At 39.9% G+C, this 21,674-nt stretch overlaps 1 protein-coding gene across 3 annotated transcripts in view; it reads left to right on the top strand.

Annotated features, from left to right (window-relative positions):
• The window catches only part of NPR3 (natriuretic peptide receptor 3), a 90,965-nt gene extending 71,358 nt beyond the window's left edge, over positions 1-19,607 (top strand). For 2 of the 3 annotated variants that reach the window (XM_053289632.1, XM_053289635.1), the window contains exons 5-8: positions 4,377-4,471; positions 11,864-11,996; positions 13,156-13,243; positions 17,266-19,607. In XM_053289632.1, coding sequence (XP_053145607.1) covers positions 4,377-4,471; positions 11,864-11,996; positions 13,156-13,243; positions 17,266-17,377 — 428 coding nt within the window. In that variant the 3' untranslated portion in view covers positions 17,378-19,607. The remainder of the gene's footprint in view (positions 1-4,376; positions 4,472-11,863; positions 11,997-13,155; positions 13,244-17,265) is intronic. The other variant, XM_053289633.1, reaches the window with a different exon arrangement.
• Positions 19,608-21,674: the final 2,067 nt, after the last annotated feature.

Raw genomic sequence — 21,674 nt, 5'->3', positions numbered from 1 at the left:
AACGTGCAAGCAAACTCTTAGCATACATATTAAAACAAACACGTAACTTTATTCCTTATATTTGGGACTCCCAGCAGAATATCAATACCTCACCCCTAAGCATTAATGAACAATTTTTAAAACTTTACACTGAGCTTGTTACTGCTGATGCTGAGCCCAATGATATTTATCTTTCTATGTTTAAGACTGGCACAAAGCATTTTCAAACATTCTGCTTCCCAGGTTATTGTCAGTCTTCTTTCAGGCACAGCATACTAAATCTCTTCCACTATCTCAGTTCAGTGCAGTTATTTCACTTCTGCTTAAGCCTGACAAGGATCCATCTAACTGTGCCAGTTACAGACCTGTTACTTGATTGATTGATTGAACTCCTATACCGCCCAAACTTTCGACTCTGGGCGTTTAATCAATGTTGATATTAAAATCTTGGCTTCTGTTTTGGCCAACAGACTACAATGTGTTATATCTTCAATAGTACATCCTGAACAAGTGGGTTTCATTCGAGGCCAGCAAGGTACAGATAATATCCATTTACTGATTGATCTAGTTTCATTGTGTCAGAACAAATCTACTCTTACTGCTGTTCTGTCTCTTGATGCAGAGAAAGCCTTTGATAAAGTCAGACAAAATCCTACCATCAAAGGCATCATAATTAAATGATTAGTGCACAAAATAGCTCTATATGCTGAGGACACTCTCCTTTTTATAGTATAGAGGATCCTGTTTCTATCCCTGCTTTGGTTTCTTTAATTTAGAAGTTTGGCCAACTCTCTGGCTACTCCATTAATTGGTCCAAGTCTGGACTGATACCTCTGGGGATCCATTCCCCTCCCTTCTTGTTTCATAATTGGAATTTCAAAATTTGACAAACAGAAATTAAGTACTTGGGAATTATTTTCACCTGTAATATTTCCTCAATTAATAAGAATCTTAAATCTCATCTTTTCTCAAATGAAACTTGATATTGATAGATAGATCACCTTACCTAACAGCATTTGGGGTAAAATAAACATAATTAAAATGAATCCCGTTCCCCATTTTATCTATGTATTAAAGGGTCTCACCTTATTTATTCCTAACAGTTCTTTTAGCTGCTTTCACAAACTTTTCCACCAGTTTATCTAGCATAAAGACAATCTCAGATTTTCTCTTCATGAGTTAGAATTACCAATCGGAGGGGGAAATTAAATATCTTACTTTTCCAGATATCCTACACTATCATAGAACATACATGCTTAGTCAGGTCTTTAAATTAAAACATGATCTTCCCACCTTCCAGCATGGTTCACTCTTGAGCTTTCATTTGCAAAACATATCATCTGCATTGATATGCATATCATCTGCCTAGAGCCCTTTCATACTAGGCTCTAAAATTTTCAAAGAGTAGAGGTACCTCTCCTCCTACCATCAAGGCTTTAAGAGAAGCATGGCGTGCTTTGTGCTATCGCAATGACTCTGATCCTTACACCCATAACAAAATGACCCTTTGGTACAAGCCTGAAATCAAAATATGTGGCAATATGTTTATGTGGAACAATTGGCCCAGAAATAATCTTTTAACTCTTGATCAAATTTTAGACACCAATCACAATTTCCTGCCTTTTGAACAGTTGTGCATGTAGTATGATCTGTCCCAGATAGCTGAATGGCAATACCTACACCTGAAACATGCTATTATTATTATTTTGTTTTGTTTTGTTTTTATTTACATTTGTATAATGTAATGTATAATGTATAATCTTCCTCCAAGGAGTCCAGAGCGGTGTACATGGTTATGTTTATCCTCACAACAATCCTGTGGGGTAGGTTAGGCTAAGAGATGCATGACTGGCCCAAAGTCACCCAGTGAGTTTCATGGCTGAATGGGGATTTGAACTCAGGTCTCCCTGGTCATAGTTCAACACTCTAAACTACTACACAACACTGGCTCCACCAACTTGGGCTCTCTGCTCAAGATGCTTCTGAAGAACATGGAGTTTTAGAACATATCATTTGCATTGATAGGCATATCATCTGCCTAAAGCCATGCCATATCCTGGTACATGTCCCACAATAAATATGGCTTCTCAGTCTTACATGCGAAGTGGAATGAGGAATTGGAAACCCAGATCCTTCCAGCACAGTGGACCATTGCTCTAGGAAGCATAAAATCTCCTACCCTAGATCCTAAATTGAGGCTTATCCAACAAAAATTGATATTCTGTACCTATTGGACACCTGAATGATTACTCTGTAAACATATCATGGCTTTTCCCTTATGTTGGCGCTGTGGTGTCGTTGAGGGCTCCCTAATTCATATGATGTGAAGTTGCAGTGTAATAGCTCACTTTTTGCAAGATTGACCGCATCAACCTAGTATTGAATTCCAATTTTAAATTTTGTGACAGAACAATCCTTGGTTATTTACCACATGTCTCGAACCTCTCCTGGGGTAGCATGGCTCTCCCATGCACTACTTGTCGCCAAGCATATTATTTTACATTGTTGGGAAGATCATTTCAGCCCCTCAATTTATCAATGGACGACCTCTTTAAACTGGCAACTTTTGAACTGACAACTTACCATCATGTGCTGAAAGAGGACTTCCATACCAGGATTTGGAAGGACTAGAGTTATTTGCATAATTTCCTGTTTTATTTCAAATCAATCACTGTGTTAACCCCTTGATCCTCCCCTCCCCTTCCCTCCTCTCCTTTTCTGTTTGTTTCTTCCCTCACCCCATATCCCCACCTTTTTGTTGTAATTACTTTGTTATTACATTATAAAAATTGAATAAAACTGTTAATTAGGAGAAAAAACCAATTTACTCAAGAGCCTTTGATGGGGAACTTTGTTAACTATATGTTTAACAATTTTGCCCTTAAGTATGCTTTCCATCAATTAACCTGGCATAGAAAAGCTAACTAGCCTGTAGTTTCCCAGATCCCCCTTAGATCCCTTTTTGAAAATCTGAGTAACATTGGCTACTTTCCAATCCTCTGGTACAGAACCTGATTGTAAGGATAAGTAACATATTTTTGCTAGATCAGCAATTTCACATTTGAGTTCCTTCAGAACGCTTCGGTGAATGCCATCTGGCCCTAACTATTTGTTAACATTTAGTTTTTCAAGACAGTTTAGCATGTCATCTCTTGTCACCTCAAATTGGCCCAGTTCTTTAGCCTCCAAGGCTGAGAAGCTCAGTTCTGGTGGGGGTATATGGTCAGTATCCGCTGCCATGAAGACAGATGCAAATAACTTATTTAGTTTATTTGCAATCTCCTTATCCTCTGTAATAATCCCTTTCATGCTCTCATAATGTAAGGGTCCAACTGCCCCCCAGCAAGGTTTACTGCTTCTGATATATTAAAATAAGATTTTGTTATTCCCCTTGACATTTCTAGCAATATGCTCCTCAAACTCTCTTTTTGCATCCCTTGTCTCTTTGCAATTCTCCCTGCAATGGATATTTCTGGTTTTACATATTTATTCAACACATTGTGTATGTATTACATATATTTGATTCTCCTTCAGGACCTTTGTTTATTGCATTAAAAAATGACAAATATCAGTCCATTATAAAAACAAACAATTAAGCATTAGCCTAAATTAAGAAACAGCTAATTAAGAAATTACTGCCCAGTTGTGTGTAAATTATAGGAGAATAATATGATTGTGATCCACAGAAGGAGGAGGAAGAATACTAAGGCTGACATATAGACGTCAAAATGTTTGTTTTTACAACAGACTGATATTTGTCATTTTTTAATGCAATAAACAAAGGTCCTGAAGGAGAAATAGAGAGTTATCTTAATATGTGTATTGTGTCACCTGTATATCAACTAATACATATATTTGATTGGATGCATTTTACATATTATTCGATGCATTGAATAATATTACTCCTGCAACATTTTGAGCTGTTTTTCTGCTGCTTCAGGGACTTTCAGTTTCATAGATCACACTCCACTATGTTAACTTTCACTAAGAGTATGAATATTGTATTAGAATTCTTGTCTTGTTTTGTCTTTTGGCTTCAGACATGTAGCGTTCTGTAATATAAGCTTCCTCAGATCTCCCAGATTTCCTCTTTACTACTTTTTAAGTTTATTTCAGAATTATAGATGTTCTGGAATAGGACTCCCCCCCCTCCCCCGCCAAATTCCCCTAAATGGTCTTTTGCTCTGTAATTTTTTTTAAAGGAAAAATGTTCAGAATTTTAGGAATGCAGAGGAGTAAGAACAATTGTTTTTTAATGCCAGCAAAAGTGCCAAAAGACTGATCAGATTTCCTGTCACATCGGACTATTAAAAACTGCTCTCTTCCTTATTGTTCTTGAAAGCATGCTGTGTTTTCAGGTCATTCATTTTCTATTTTCCCCACATGCCATTCTCTAGGCATTGCAGGACCGGTGTCCATAGATGCTAATGGAGAAAGATTTGGGGATTTCTCTGTGATTGCAATGACTGATCCAGAAACTGGAACACAGCAGGTAAATGAGGGAATAAACTTAATTCTAAATGATAGCACTATTGCCTGTAACAATAAGGCAATACATATCAGGAAAACAAAGGAGCATGTCAAAGAACATTTGGGTAATCTGAGTGAATTTAAGTCAAGGAAGCCTGCTTATATTCACTTAAGCTGTTCTCTGTATTTTTATCCCTTCCTTAAACAAGCCCAGGGTGTATATACAGAAATGGGATACTTTTTTTCATCCTGAAACATAACCCTGTGCAGAATGAAGCAGTGGTGGCCGGTGAGGGCAGCATGGGGCAGGAGTGGGGGTCAGTGAGAGATACCTTTGAGTCTTAATGTCTGATAGCTCCGGCACCTGGACAAGGAGGCGCAGTGCCCCATCTGACATCCTGTGCAGTGGCCACCCCACCTACAGTACTCACCTGGCCACTACACATGTGTGACAGCCATTTGCTTGGTCAGCATGGTGTTGCTGACCACGCAAGTTGCCACTGCACATGTGCTGTGGCCAGGTGAGTGCCATAGGTGGGGCTGCCACCACACAGGATGCTGAGCAGGGTGCCACTGTTCCCCATGGCATCCAGATGCCAGAGCTATCAGCTGTTAAGACTTCTAAAGGTATATCTCACTGCTACCCCACATTGCCCTCACTGGCTGCCAGTGGACTGAAGGAAAGGTGACCAGCCCACAATCATCCTGTGAGCTTCACAGCTCAGTGGGATTTGGTTTCCCACACCAAAGTCCAACACTCTTAATTATTACACTGCAGTAGCTCTTAGCTAGAATTCACATTAGCAACTCATGGAAAACTGGCATGGTTGGATCAAAGTGCAGCAGATATAGGGCCTGTCTTTAAAGAAGGCAGACTCAGAGATTTAGTTAATTTAATTTTTCCTCCTGTATTCAGAGAGAGATCTCAGGACGTCATTAAATAGTTAATTTTCATAGAAGAAAAGGAATTGGTTACTGATGCTTTTCAACTAGATTTATTTATATAAAACTTTGACACTTACATTCAATTAAGAAGAAACCATGCGAGCGAGACCAAAGAGTTTAGTCCTTTAATTAGTTTCATAGAAATTCAGAATACAAGAGATGTTTCTTAACTTTAGCAATGTCAAGATATATTTCTTGCATTCTCCATTCTTCAACCAATTAAAGAAATGTGTCTGAGCTGACTTATTCTATTGATGCTAGTCCCATAAAGCTACATGTAGGATGAGATACATGTTACCTATTCCTGTATGACACATCTTAAGAAAGCTTGATGTTCATGGATTAGAATAAACTACTATTTTAAAAAAACAGTGTAGTTACTATGATGTGAAGCTTGCAGGGTTTAATCCAGACTCTAAAAATCAACATCTTCAAGATTAATGAGCTGGCTGAAAGACCAGACATTATCTTCAGGGGTGATACAGAATTGTGAGGGATTGCAGACATTGTAGGCTGCAACTAACACTGCCATTGACAGACCAAATAGCTATACTGATAATAAAAAGCACAAATTAGTGCGGAGCTGAAAATTCCCACTGAAGAATTTTCAGTTCTAAATTTGGTGGCAGGTGCTGGAGAAGACTTTTGAGGATAACATGGCAAGCCAGGAAAACAAACAAATGGATCATAGAACAAATCAGTCCAGAATTTTCACTCGAGGCACAAATGACCAGGCTCAAACTATCATACTTCAGACACAAAGTTGATGGGAAAGAGAAGAAGACGACGACCAGCAGCAAGGTGGATGGATAGACTCGATCATGACAGCAATGAATGCACCACTGAAAGACCTTAAAGGCCAAGTTGAAAACAGATCATCCTGGAGAGAATCTATCTATCTATCTATCTCTATCCATCCTGGAGAGAATCTATCTATGTGGTCCCTAAGAGTCGACACCGACCTGATGGCACTTAATCAATTTATCAATCAAAAATGGGAGAAGTGTGAAACCAGGGGCAATTTTAACAGGGCCTCAACATTTGAGAAAGATTTGGGGGCAATTCACCACTGGTTGGCAAGAGATAACTGTCCTGTTTCCCAATAATCACCCCCACTGCCTTTTTGACAACAGAAATGGTGTGGAGCTCTTTTCTACAGCTATGAATCCCTTCCCCTAAATGCTGCATGAATGATGCTACATCATGACATAGTGTCATTCTGAGAGGACTCATGGGGGGAAATTGCATCTATCAGTGAGCTGATACATTTCTCAGCCCTTCTCCCAGCCAACATTATTGAGAGTCGCCCCCAATTTTCATTGCCTGAGTACAGGACAACGAAAAATGAGGGAACGGCATTTGGATCAACCATACATGAGATACAGTGAGGTTAAAGGGGGACATGTTTTGAACACTGATGCCATAAATTACAGAACGCAATTCAAAGCAGAAATACAAGAGCCTTGTTTCCAAAATGCCACAGTCCTCAACTGTACAACTATAAGCAGCATTCAATCTTGACAGAATTACACACTGGAAAGAAGAATCAAATACGCAAGTATAAGGGGGTGATAATTTTCTTGGCACTGGCATTGCTCATAAGGATTTAGGAATGAACAGTGAAATACATTAGTTAACTATAGTTGGAACATGTGGAACAAAAGACTGGACATTGTTTAAGGTTCTGAGTGTTGATTTAGAATACTGGCTGACATGTTTACTGCAGGTGCACTTGCATAACAAGCAAAGTTGCACTAGCACAAAAAGACCGTATAGTTACACCAAAAAACAGGGATTTACAGAATTGCACTATAGTGCCCTTGCACAAAGTTCCCTTTAAAACAAATGAGGTGTACCGCAGGTTGTACAACTATTGCATGTGCATGCTTGTGGTAGTGCAAAACTAGTCTGGAATGCAAGCTCCATTTAGTGTTAAGTAGCTAGTGCAACAGATTTGAGTTAATACATCTTTCTACAAGTGCTTCATTACTCAGAATGTCAGCCACGGTTTGCAGTCACACAGAGGTCATATATTTGAAAAAGGATTTTGATAAAACTGAACCATGACACTAGCACAATTTGCTATTGAAACAGCTTAGGAAATAATTTAAGAACAGCCCTGCTGGATCAGGCCCAGGGCCTATCTAGTTCAGCATCCTGTGTCTTACAGTGGCCCACCAGATGCTTCTGGGAAGCCCACGGGCAAGAGATAAGGGCAGGTCCTGCCTCCTGCTGTTGCTCCCCTGCAACTGGTATTTAGAAAGAGTGTTCCCTCTAACACAGGGATCCTCAACGTTGGGCCCCCAGATGTTCTTGGACTTCAGCTCCCAGAATCCCCAGCCAAAGGCAGCTGAGAATGCTGGGAGTTGAAGTCCAAGAACATCTGGGGGCCCAACGTTGAGGATCCCTGCTCTAACAGGGATTTCCAGATGTTTTTAACTACAACTCCCAGAATCTCCAGCTGCATTGGCTTTTGGGGATTCTGGAAGTTGTAGTCAACATCTGGAAATCCCTGCTAGAGGGAACACTGTTTAGAAGCACCTTGCCTCTTAGGCTGGAAGTGGCCTTTTGCCCTCAGACTTAGTAGCCATTGATAGACTTGTCCTCCATGAATCTATCTAAGCCTTTCTTAAAGCCAGCCAGGCTGGTAGCTGTCACCATAGTTTGTGGCAGAGAATTCCATAGGTTAATTATGCATAGTGTGAAAAAGTACTTCATTTTGTTGGTCCTAAATTTATTGGCAATCAGTTGCATGGGATGACCCTTGGTTCTAGTGTTATATATGAGAGAGAGAGAAATTTCTCTCTATTCCATGCATAATTTAATACACCTCTAACATGTCTCCCCTCCTCAGTCGCTTCCCCCCCCCCAAAAAAAACCCTGTAAAACTTCAAAGGCAAGAAACTGGTTTGTTAAGGTATGGACCAGAGTATTTATACGACTGTTTTGTGGATGTGTTTTTTATGTGCTATGTTATGATAGCTTTTCTGTTCCCTAAAACTTTATCAATTAGTAGAACGGGAGGTATTATTATTATTACTGCAAATATGCATATACCACTTTCCTTCATCAACAACAAAGTTCACAAAGTGGTGTTTACATAGAAAAAGAAATAACATGGCTCCTGGTTCTAAAAGGGCTGACAGTCTAAGAAGAAACAAGGTAGATACCAGCAATAGCAACTGGGAAAATGCTGTGCTGGGGTTGGATCAGGGCAATTGTTCTGCCCCTGCTAAATATAAGTCACCACTTTAAAAGGTGCCTCTTTGCTCAGCTACTTTCCTAAGTGAAGTCCTGCTATCAGAATTGAACTATAAAGATAAACACATTCCAGAAGTCATACGAGGAGAAGCTGAAGGACAAGGCATGTAAAGCCAAAGCTTAGAAAAAAATAACTGTGTGCAGGAAGGATCCCCCAGTCTCTGCAGCTTTCATATAGGACAGGAAATCCAGCAGTTGCATGATTCCTCCTTTTGTATATTTGGATGTCCTTTCCGTTTCCCTTTAAAGCCTCTCCTCCTGTCAAACTCTAGGGTCCCCCACCCCTTTGTATTTGTTGACATCATTTTGCTAGGCTTGCCCTGTCCTGATTTACAATGTTGACCTCACTTTGATGATGTTGGTGGCAGTCTTTGTTTATTTTGTAAGTTCCTTCCCACCGGTCATGAAAACTTTAATTCCTCTGTGGAATGCAGCCAAATCAACTTAGGCATGACTAGCAAATCCTTATCTGATGGGTTGGTTTTTAGAATATGAAATGTACTTTTAAAAAACATAAAATTTAACTAAAATTACATAAAGATACATTTTAGAATAATTTGAAATACAGCTGCAGGCAAAGCAAAGTAGTTGCAAAAACAAGAGTCTGCCCCATAGCCCTCTTCGGGAAATGATTAAAGTTAGTTCAATTGAGAGCACATTTGTCATAATTTGGAAGATGTATGGAAATGGCAAAAAATGGAAATCAGTAGTTAAACAATTTGCAGAATTGCTTGAGATAAGAATAAATGAAGAGAGAAAGATGGAGTACTTTAACATGATAGAGAGCAGATGGAGAGGTGTATAAGTTCGTTCTCTCTCTCTCTCTTTTACTATACTGAGTAATCTGAGATGGTATTCTTGCTTATACTAATGCCCACTTTTGTCTTATATTGGCTGACATCATGACTACTGAAGCTTGCATGTAAACAACAGCATCGCGCATGCATTGGGACCACTTCTGCAGCTCCATCAGTTCCCTTATGTTTACGGTTTTGCACAATGGAGCCATAAATATCCGGAGCACTCTCCTGTGACCCCAAAGCTTTTTGTTGCCGCAGAAATCTGTGTCACAGGCTTCTGCGGTGACAAAGGACTTTGCAAGTGCAGGAGAGTACTCCAAGCAAAGTGCCTGCTGGCTCTGTTGTGTAAAAACGTGCATGTGCGAGAAATGTCAGGGCTGTGGGGGCAAGCTGAGTGCGTGAAGCTGCTGTTTATGCTGCAAACACTTCGGTAGTCAGGATGTCAGCCACAGACACCTGTTTATGTTTATATTTGTGTTTATATATTTATATTCATACTTATGCATATTTATGTCTATATAATATTTATGTCTGTATGTAGAATAATAGAATGAAAGTTGGAAGGGAACCTGGAAACCTAGTTCAGCTCCCCGCTCTGTGCAGGATATTCTAAATATTTATTAGATACGGTATTCATCTATCTGTTTAAGATTTCCATAGAGGAATAAAAGGGGGAAAGGTGATTGAGAACTTTACTGTATTTGTATATTTGCACTGTATTTAATGATTAGAAAGAAAGAAACACCGCTGCAGAAAAGCAGAGTAGTTTGGAACTGCAAAAACAAGAGCCCTAGGAACATAGGAAACTGCCATATACTGAGACAGACCATTGGTTTATCTAGCTCAGTATTGTCTTCACAGACTGGCAGCGGCTTCTCCAAGATTGCAGGCAGTAATCTCTCTCAGCCCTCTCTTGGAGAAGCCAGGGAGGGAACTTGGAACCTTCTGCTCATCCCCTGAGGGGAATATCTTGCAGTGCTCACACTTCTAGTCTCCCATTCAAATGCAACCAGGGTGGACCCTGCTTAGCTAAGGGGACAAGTCATGCTTGCTACCACAAGACCAGCTCTCCTAGCAGCCAGACACAAATGATGGAGGAGAGCTGGTCTTGAGGGAAGCCCAGCCTGGGTCAGGCTGTGTGAGAGAACTGCTAGGATCAGGCCAGATCCCAGTGAGGCAGCACCACCTAGCCTAGCCTTTAACCTGGCTCTTAGCCAGAGTTAAGGGGTCGAGCGAGCCCTTACTCCAGGCTCCAGGATCGTGTGTTTGCTGGGGCTACATTCAGCCTCAGTGGACACAAAGACAAGTGCCTAGAGTACCCATCTCCAATGCATTGCGCATGTCAAGCAATGCATGGTGGGATATCTGGAGGCTTGGATGTGTCGTCCCAGCCTCTGAAGCTCCAAGCTGCACTATGCAGTTATTAGGGCTGAGAGAGATACCTACCTGCAATCTTGGAAAAGCCACTGCCAGTCAGTGTAAACAATACTGAGCTTGATGGACCAATGGTCTGATTCGATAGAAGGCAGCTACCTATGTTCCTATGGAGATATATCACACAGATTAACACGTTCTTGACTATAAGTCTGGGAGCAAATGTGTGAATTGGCAGGCTGGGAATGTGGTTCTCTGTCAAAATATTTCCCTGTGTCCACATTATTTCAGTGTTGGTTTTCCTCAAAGAAACTTAGAAGTTTTATACTAAGTAGATGGAATTATTGTCCTCTTGCCCTGCCTTCAAGGAGTTCAGTACAGCTAGATGGTGTGAGTCAGTGTTTCCTCTAACAGGGATTTCCAGATGTCGTTGACTACAACTCCCATAATCTCCAAGCAAAAGCCATTGCAGCTGGGGATTCTGGGAGTTGTAGTCAACAACATCTGGGAATCCCTTTTAGAGGGAGCACTGGTGTGAGTCCCCACCACCTTGATTCACTTTACTCTGTTTTATGATGATTTCAAAGTACTACTTTCTTTAATATTTCATGAGTTGGGGTGGGGAAGCCCCTACATTTAAATATATGAATAATTTTTTTAAATTATTATTATTTGGGATTTTTTGAGACAGCCTCCTACATAACCAGTGGATTCCAATGAAAACTTTCATCATAGCTATCAAAACCTGGGAAGTCAAAGTGCTGGGCATCTCCATGGGAAGGATGAGAGAAACTGCATACCTTGCCATTTCTTTCACATATAACATAGTTTGGTCTGGCTTTTAAATTAAAAAGAATGGTAGGGTATGAAATGTGATGTGCCTGGAAGTTTTGATCTAGGAATTCGTCCTAACAATATACTTTTAATGGAAGCATTTCTTGATAGAATTCCGATGGGTGTGTACAATTTGCAGCTGATCAAACCCTTTTTCTTCAGGATTAAGTTAGCTGGAAATGTGTTGTTTCTCTGCACAGGTGATTGGTAACTATTATGGAAAACAGGGACGGCTTGAAATGCTTCCAAATGTAAATTATCCCTGGGAAAATAAATTTAGAATAGACGACAGCCGAGGTTTGGAGCACCCAAGCAATACACCCTGCAAATCATGTAAGTTTACTGAGTTTTATTTCTGCTTTCCAAAACTCTGATAGCAGTCCATACTGGGGGACTGTGCTTGTTCTTAGATATACTTCTACATCTTCACAGCAGAACTGTACTGTATATCCATACAACTCATTTGAAGGCAATCAATTGCATTTAGCCTCGATTTGTGAATAAAGAACATGATAGCATTTGTATAGGAACTGGGAGTGAGGGCCACCAGCAAAGTGGATATGTGCAAGTCATTTTGCATGTTATATTGACAATCACCTCCAGAATTTTCCCAATAGTAGTTTGTGATCCCATTGCCTTCACTGAAAGAGAGGATGGGCTTCATGGGTCCCTGATTACTGAGGGCTCACTTACGTCAGACTACAGATGATGCAGAGTGGGAAACAGGGATGCTTAGGAGGAGATGCAGTGATACAGCAGGAGGAGCAAGCGAAACTGTCGGTAGGATGTGGGAGCGTGTAACTGATGTACAAGTGGGAAGGAAGGTGCACAAGGTGTTTAGGAGCTGGTAGGCCAAAACATAATGATATTCAAAAGGGAGGAGAATGCAGAAAACTGGCTAATTTAGAAGAGGGTGCTATTCCAGAAGCTTGAGAAACACTGGTCTAGGAGCAAGTTGCATGAGAAACCCATTATGATGCTGCCCATTCATATATTTATATTTATTTATTTATTTGATTTGATTTGATTTGATTTGATTTGATTTGTATACCCACCCCTGGGATATATACCCATCCCTGGGATGCAAATCGTTACCTGAAAATCTTCCTAAATTAATTCTGTATTGGTTGTCTAAGAATTATAATTCTGCAGTAGTCTTGAAACATCTCATGTAATTTGAACAGAATAAGAATGCTTTTCTCTCAAAAGCATTTTAACATGACCTAGCTCTATTACAATAGTGACTGAGATTCAAGTTGATTTTGGATGGTTTATTTTTAAAAAACAAACGAAAAAGCTAAATATAGAACATGAAAGACGTTCATTAAATCACCTGAAGTTACAGAAGAAAGTTCCTTTGAAGCTTTGCCAAGAATGAATTTTGAGCAAATTTGACTATAATTTTACATTTGTCATTTATTCAGTGGCCCTGTGAACTTGGGACACTTATCTGTATGATTGCTGTTGTTTACTTCTTTCTTAATTTTTCAAGCAGGTGGCCTAGGAGAGTCGGCAGTTACAGGGATTGTTGTGGGTGCTTTGCTAGGAGCAGGATTGTTGATGGCCTTCTACTTTTTCAGGTTGGTTCAGCTTTGGAAAAACAATATTTTCATATATCTACCATACTTGGCCTCAAATGATGTCATTCTTTGCCCCAAAAAGGATAGGAAGAAGGCAGCTGTTGAGAATAAGAATACAGCTCTGTTTTCATGTGTTGTAAAACTCCTACTGGAGTGGTCAGTCGTTTGCCCTCTCCACACAATCAGCTGCTCTGAATCTACACAAATAGTAATGGAAGTATGAATCCAGGTGTACACAGAAATAGCCTCAGTGATTCACATTATTCTGGTAGGTGGAAAGGCTTATCCATGACCATCAAAATTGCTATAGGCTATTTCAGTGCAAATCCATAATCACAATCATATCTCTCAAAGTGATTGTGTTTCTTCTTCTGCTAACTGGGCAAAGAGGCACTATTTAAAGTGGCAATTCTCTTAATAAGGGTAGAGCAACTGGGCCTATCCAACCCCAGCACAGTATCTCTCCAGTGGCTGTTGCTGGTGTTTACCTTATATTTCTTTTTAGATTGTGAGCCCTTTGGAGACAGGGGACCATCTTATTTTATTTACTTTTTCTATGAAAAGTGCTTTGAGAGCTTCTGTTGAAAAGTAGTATATAAATTGTAGTAGTAGTAGTAGTAGTTTCTTCCACAAACATAGTGGAGCAGTGACTAGACTATGTGAAAAAAAGATAATGTCTTACATTAATGTTCACTTTTCTGCTCTGGGGTACAGGTAAATAATAGGTTAATAAAGAGTCAATAGGTAAATAAAGACATTTTCAATCCTATCATGGAATTGGCATGCCAGTCAATTTACCATTCAAAAAAAATGTCAACTGACAATATTATTCAAGCTTCACCACAAATACTGTCAAATATTCTGTGAAGCCAAGAATGCTGCTGTGCGGTAGCAACTTATTATTTTTGTTTCATTATACAGGAGGACCTCAATATCTGCGGATTCAAAATCCACAGATTTGCATATCCACGGTTGGGTAATAGACACCCAACCTTGGCATACGCGAAGGGGGGGGGTGGCACATCAGCCTTGTGTATCCGTGGGTCAGGGTGGCCAGAGATGACTGCGAAGGTCATTTCCAACCACCATTTTGTGTTTCAGAGCCTCAAAATGGCTCCAGATTTATTAAAAGAGAGGAAATTGTTGATTTCCAGCTGATTTTTGGTCGATTGGGGGGTATTCTGGGGCACAGCACAACTCAGAGGGAGCAGCTGTGTGGCAGGAAGCTTCCCCTGCATCCTGCCTCCTGAAATTTGATATTTTAATGATGTTTTTCCCCAACCAGGAACCTAATCCCCAATTTCCCATTGCTGCATTGACTCAATATTTGCGATTTCCATATCCTCGTTTGTACCATGGAACAGAACCCCCACAAATATCTATGTCCTCCTGTAGTGTCAATTTTTTTTAAAGCAAAAGGAGTGAGGGCTGCTTACCCTTTAGCCCTGCAACAGTCAGGAACAGACTTAGCAACATAGCAAAGCTTCTTCTACTGGCTACCTGCTATAAATGTAAGCATTTCCATACAGGATCAGAAACACAGGCAGTCATCACCTGTGGCTCCATCTTATTTGCTGTAGGAATCAAAGAGTTGATTCCAGTAGCTGACATGCCACACAGTATACCACAGGTGGCCATTATTTTCAGTGGCCATAAAATAGTGCAATTGTGCAGTTTTACATATTGGCATGAAAGTAGTCTTGCACAACAGTGACAGCATTATTTCAGATGCTCAGCAGTGAGTGGTACAGAATTGTCCCCAGTACACTGCATGGCATGTCAGCCAACAATGATTGCAGAATTAGGTTGCCTAATTAGCACAGTTATTTATGCCTAATTAACACAATTATGACTTTTTAAAGGATCTTTTTTTAAATAGTTGCTTCTGCTTTGCCTTATTTCTGTTCTAATTTCTCTTTTGGTTTTTATACCTATGGACTGACGCTGGTGTTCTAGGATAAACGTCAAAGAGAATAACTATCCAATGAAATCTTACTGAAAATTGTTAGGTGTTACAACGATTCATTGTAAATTTTAAAAATTATAATTTGCATTGGATACCATCCCCAGTAGCGGTGCAGAGGGACTGCATGCAAAGCATCTCTCACTTTTTCACTGATCTCTCTTTCCCCTGGAAGTGCTTTTTAACCCCCCTAAATATGTCCTTGAGTGCTTGCGACTTAACAGATGCATCAAGCCAGTTGATTATCAGAATATATTGTGTGGTGTTCCATTAAAGCGAATGCTTTAAAAATACTTGACTAGCCTAGTACTATGCAACTATCACTTTGCAAGGTTGATTTATCTATCATAAGCAATCCCTTTGGAAATTTATTTATTTATTTATTTATTTACATTTTATATCCCACTCTTCCTCCAAGGAGCCCAGAGCGGTGTACTACATACTTAGGTTTCTCTTTACAACAACCCTGTGAAGTAGGTTAGGCTGAGAGAGAAATGACTGGCCCAGAGTCACCCAGCAAGTATGGCTGAATGGGGATTTGAACCCACTTGTTAATGTGGATAATTTACATAAGTATAGAGTTCAGACCCATAAAAATTCTTTTCATTAGTAATTACTATTAAAATTAAACCATAAGAAAAACCTGTTGCTGCTTGTGAATAACAGCTTACAGGCTTAAAACAAAGCATTCTTTTATAAACTAATAGAAAATTATTAATGCCCCCTATCTGTAGGAGGTTTGTGGGCATGTACTGTATAAAAACAAAAATGGTACAAGTGCACAATAAACAAAGTGTGTACTTGTTTTATTGACATATCCAAATCCTTCCTGTCTTTCAGATTCCACTAATGCAGCTTAATTTCTTTTTCCAAATGTAGGACTGCATTATTCAAAACATTAAAACAATTTTCTGCCTTTGACATCTAGGACCTCTTTCTGCTCCTTTAGTTCTCAGAGGCATTGTGTTAATATCCCTGATAAGGAGACCCAGAGTCAAATGCTGGTGCAAAAGAATAAATTTTCCATGCTTATGGGATCATACTGTTCCCCTAAAGACAAATGGGAGTATGTTAAAATGAGATGTTGAGTATTATTCCAATATCTGCATTCTCTTTTATTATTATCAAATATAAAGGATAATTCATAAACTAGTGATGTTAGTTTGGTTGCAGTAGAACTAAAAATGTTGGCCCCAGTGAAAACCTACATGTTGCTGAAGATCAACATAATTCTCCATAAAAACTCAACACCTATATTAAATTCTCATTGTCATCATAACGAATATGCAGCTTCTGTGTGATAAGACACAAGACTAATAAATAATAAGACTCCTGGCCCACTTACTATGCAATGCAGTGTACATGTTGCAAAGATGTAAGCATACAGTTGTGCAGCTGTGTTCTTGTGCAACCAGCAAAATTCTGCAAACCACATTTTCATAAGAGTAATCCCATTGGAAATGATGGAGTTGCTTTTGTGTGAGTGCAGTTTGCACAATTTAGTAGTTGCACAATTGCATGCTGTGTGAATAAGAATTCACACAAACTAATGATTAGTCAGACATGGTTGAGTCTTTTGATTGAACTGGGCTGTCGAAAAGTCCTGATCTCATTGGAGACAAAGGATGGCAGAATATATGCAATCTGACTTTTATCAATGGGAAGTCTTATGCTACTGTTCTGAAGCCAGGTCTGTACAAGTTAATTGTTTTTAAGTGTTTGAGAGCAATAACAATAAAATGGCTTCACTATTTGCAGCCATCATATTAAAGGATCAGTTGCACTGCATACTGGCTTCCTGACTATTTAGTTTGGAATTTGTGAAAAAAGGAGCAATTTGTCTGAAATCTTTGAATATGACTGCTAACTTTTAGGCAAGGCAAGAATGCTGCAAGGCACACCCGCTTAATCTTTTGATGAAATGATTCATTCATATCATTTATCAGTAGAAACCCATTTGTTCTTCATAGGCATTCATTCTTGAAAAGGGAGTTCTATTACTTATTCTAAACAGAAGCCGGAGGTTTCTTACTCTGTACCATTTGTTCCCTTTATGCAGAAAAAAATACAAAATAACTATTGAGAGGCGAAGTCAACTAGAAGAATACAACATTGGCAAGCACCGACAATTACGAGAAGATTCTATAAGATCTCATTTTTCTGCAGCATGAAGTAGAGAAAAACAAGTTGTGTTTGTGGAGAAAATCTGTAGAAAAATGGATGCTGCCAAAGACGGCAACAGAAAAGAAGCTCATGAAGGACTCAGCATTTTAAAAAGTAGAATGATTTTGTCTTCATTTCTTTCAGAAACTCAGGAATGATTTATTAACATTTATGCCACATGGCCTTTGTATCTTGTAGGAATGACAGTGAGGTTTTTCTCTTAGCAAGATGTTCTTAACATTTTGCATGTCTTGTAGGACAAGTTCCTCTGGTCAGCCATTTTGTTTCTTAGAGTTACGAATGGTTCTTCCTGATGCCTTCTTTTGAACTTATGGTCCCTCTTTAGCTGCACCTCACACTATATTATACAAGAAATGTGATTTCAGAGTTACAGATGCTGCTTTCTAGTAGGAGCAGGCATTTGTTTAGTGGCTGACATGATCTGCAGCCCTCCAGCCATGGAAGGAGAGCTGTGAAGGACTGTAGCTTCTTTCCACAATGGACTGAGCATGGAAGGGGAGCAGTGATTTTTGCATCTTTCCCCTCCCTCCAAAAGCCCTTTATAGTTGTATCTTGAGATCACACTACCGTGCTTGGTCCACTGCAGAAAGAAGCTTTCAGTGCAGGGACACTGAAGGCTTCTTGTGGATCTGAAGTCCTCCTTCCACTGCTGGAGCACTGTGAATCATGTTGGCCAGTGTTTAATATTGGGGACTAAATCAGAAAGAAGGGAGTGCACACATAGTACAGTACAATGTAATTTATGGAAGGAGGGTGGACTCTCATTTGTTCATGAAACATAATAAATCCAAGGACTGAGGAAATATAGGAATTGATTTTAACAGCCTAGTCATATAATAGATTTTTCCCCAGTCAAGAGATTGTTCCCACAATTATCTCAATGAAAGTATTCCCTTGTGACTATGTCATGAAATTGGTGTAAGTAATGTAGATGTATGCCAATGTCCTGGGTAAGTTAACTGGTTTAAGAGAATTTATTCCCAGGAAGTTCCCTTATCTGTATAGGAATCCTGTCATTGAGATCACTGCAAGATTCCTCACTCATTCATGGTCACTTATTTTAGCCATTTCAGACATTTGTATAAAATAAGCCCAAAGGGCTTACAGAATAGAGGCAGACACTTAGGCCTGGTCTGCTCATGAGGAAGTAGCACATAGTAGCAGTGGTAGAATCCTGAGGTAGAAAAGTGGATACACTTCAGATTCTAGACTTTGGTATAACATTTTCAAATACTCCTCAACTCCCCACCCCTAAAAAAAAAGCATTTTTTTTAAAAGTAGTAGTTACTAGGCCAGCCCTCTTACTCCTATGCTAGGATTGTGCTTTGAAGGGTTGTGTGGGGTTTTTTTGGAAGTGGTACATTCATGTGATCCCCCCACTTACAATCCAAAGTAATACAGTCTCTTATACCACCTTAGGACTCTAACATTTCCTTTGGCTGCCATGTTTAGGCCAGGTTTTATTACTGCCAGTTACTAAAATTGAGAGGCCCCTGACTCTGCTAAGTTCCTTATGCTGCTGTTCATTTACACACAGAATGGAAGCTTGTGTACTCTTCTCCTGCCAGGTTCCCCCAGGTCCTTCAGCCTGTGGATGCTAGCACAGAAAATGTATGATGAAGAAGGCAAGAACACAGGCGTGTGTGTGTGTCACAGCTACATAGAGGGGACTGCACAATGTAGCTACTTTTGAAAATGAGATCATTACTCAGTAGTAGGTTCCATTGAAGCCTGTGGTACTTACTTTGGAATAAATGTTTATAAGAGCAGGATACATTATAGTATTCCTGCTCTGAATTACTTCAATATGAAGAGAATGCCCCACTGTCACATTAGAGACCCAAGTGTGGCCCAAACTATGTAAATAATAATTATCGGAGTGGTTTTGTACAGTAAAGGAGAGTACAACTGTTTTTTGTTTTTGTATAAAATATGACATTCCAGGTTAACATTTTATTTTTAGGTATTCTTACTGTATATTTTTCTATTAGAAAAATGTCTTCTTTTTAATTTCACTTTGGAAAGTCAAGGTGAGAGCTATTTGAAGAGCTATTTTTTTAAAACGTGTGACTAGAAATGAGCACAGAACTCATTAGGTGTAAATAAAAGTAGTATCCTTGACCTTTAAGTATTAGGCCAGCCTTTTCCCCGCTTCTGTCAGGCATGGCTCTTTTAATCAGTAACAAGATTCCATTGATTAAACAGGAGTTAAGAGTTCATGCTAATATGCTGAGTCTTTCTTTAACAGAAATTTCCCTTTGTACCGTCACTTCTGCTATTGGGAGGTTGCATGATTCTTGAGGATTTAATGAAAGAACTCCTCTTATCTGTGATGGCTTTATAAATGGTATCTGCTACTTCAACATGCCTGCTAATGAAAATCATCTAGCATTGGTCAGAGAGGTAGTGTGTGCAAGCTGGGCATATCTTGTCATTCAGCTGGCTATGTATGGTACTGACTCCAGCCTCTCCTTGCCTCCACTGTCATCTCATATATCTCACCAGTAAGGGTGTCTGCCCTCCTCTTGTTTACCACTCCATAAAGATGCCTTCTTCCTGCCTTTTGCCTCTCACAGAACCACCCCACAAGTAGCCACTAAGCCCAACACATTGCAGAAGATTCTGGAGCATTTTTAGTGTATATGTTTAGTTCATGGAGGGTATTAGCCAGTCCTCTTGGGGCTCAATACTGCCCTGCATGAAATGGAATATGTGATCTTAAGCTACAACACAACCAGCCTTCTCATGCAGCTGCTCATTACAAAGGCAGATCAGTAATGGAAGACCAACTGTCTTTTAAGAAGGCTTAGCTAGTGTTGCTGATCTTCTTACGGAGAAACCCATGATAATTTTCAGGGAACCTCATAGCTTTCTGGAACACAGTTTGAAAGCCACTGGTTTAGATTGTTCAGTCCAAATATCAGGGTTTTTAAATTATCTGCTGCTCTTCCCCTAAATAAATCTCTTCCTAATTTTTGCAGTTCTGTCAGCTCTCAAACAAATTCTCTGGCACTAATGCTGTTCAGAAGTTTAAAATGAGATTAACAAACACAAAACATTTTTTTAAACCATGCTTCATCAAAATAAATCACATGTGCATCAAGCACATTGAGAGGTAATTCATACAACCAAAAACTGTGTCCTACCCAGGTTTGGGAGCTTTGTGTGCTCTCAATTTCCAGTTGTGTGGGAGCAAACAACTAGGTAGGGGGAGGGAGAAGTGATTATGGAAAAGTAGGAGGAAACGCTGGGTAGCTTTTTGCAGACAGCCCGAGCAGCCATAGAGCCCCAGCAACGGGGAAATTGCCCCAATGTACTGTGCTCCTCATGTAGTGCATTGTGGGATTTCTGGAGGCCAGGCTCTGTTTCCCCGGCCTCCAGATGGCCGTGCTGTTCCCAGCAGCGCCGCTCATGTGGGCATTCAAGCAGCGCAGCCACAGAGAAGACAGGGATCATCTAGGGGGAAGGCAGATGCAATCCTGCCTTCTCCCCTGCCCCACACAATTAGGTTGTGTGACCAACCTTTTCATGGAATTAAACTAAATGTTATGTCACAGTTTCACTTAGTTGTTGACCAAGCAAACTTTCCATCAATTCAGGAGCTCAAGAGTGAGGAGGAGCTGGTGTACTGTAGCGTGGTGTCTAAGAGATTGAGCTACAAATCAGTCTTACCCAATTTGAATCTTTCCCAATTTGAATCTTGCTTCTGCCATGAACTCACTAGATGACCTTAGTCAAATCACTCCTTCTCAGCTTCAACTGTCCAGCTGCTGTATGGGGATAATACTACTTAATACTTTAATGTAAAGTACTACAGGTCTCTCTCATTATCCGCAGTTTCACGGATTGTAATTTCGTGGATGTATCCACAGATGAGTCTTGGAGATCCAGTTTCTTTATCCACAGCATGAAGTATAGGCAGTATTCACCTATTCACAGTTCCTGAGTGACCAGAAATGACTTCCAATGTCATTTTCAGCCGCCATTTTGAAGCACAGAGCCATTTCTTTGTAAAGAAAAGAAGAAGAAAACAGATTTTAAAACTGGGGGTGGGGGGGGAGAGACAATTGGGGGAGAGGCATTCCTGGAGACCTGGAGAACAAGGTACTATGCATTTTCTACCCTTATTTCTGCCACCTTCCTTCTTTTTTTAGTGTTTTTTAAGATCAAGAAACCTAACCCCGAATCCCCCTAGACTTAAGGTCTTGTTATTTGCAGTTATCCACAGAAATTGGCGGGAACTGAACCCCTGTGAATAATGAGGAGGACCACCTATATTACTTT

Source organism: Hemicordylus capensis, chromosome 2, assembly GCF_027244095.1.
Source record: "Hemicordylus capensis ecotype Gifberg chromosome 2, rHemCap1.1.pri, whole genome shotgun sequence".
NCBI lineage: Eukaryota > Metazoa > Chordata > Lepidosauria > Squamata > Cordylidae > Hemicordylus > Hemicordylus capensis.
This window is presented reverse-complemented; position numbering and strand designations above follow the sequence as displayed.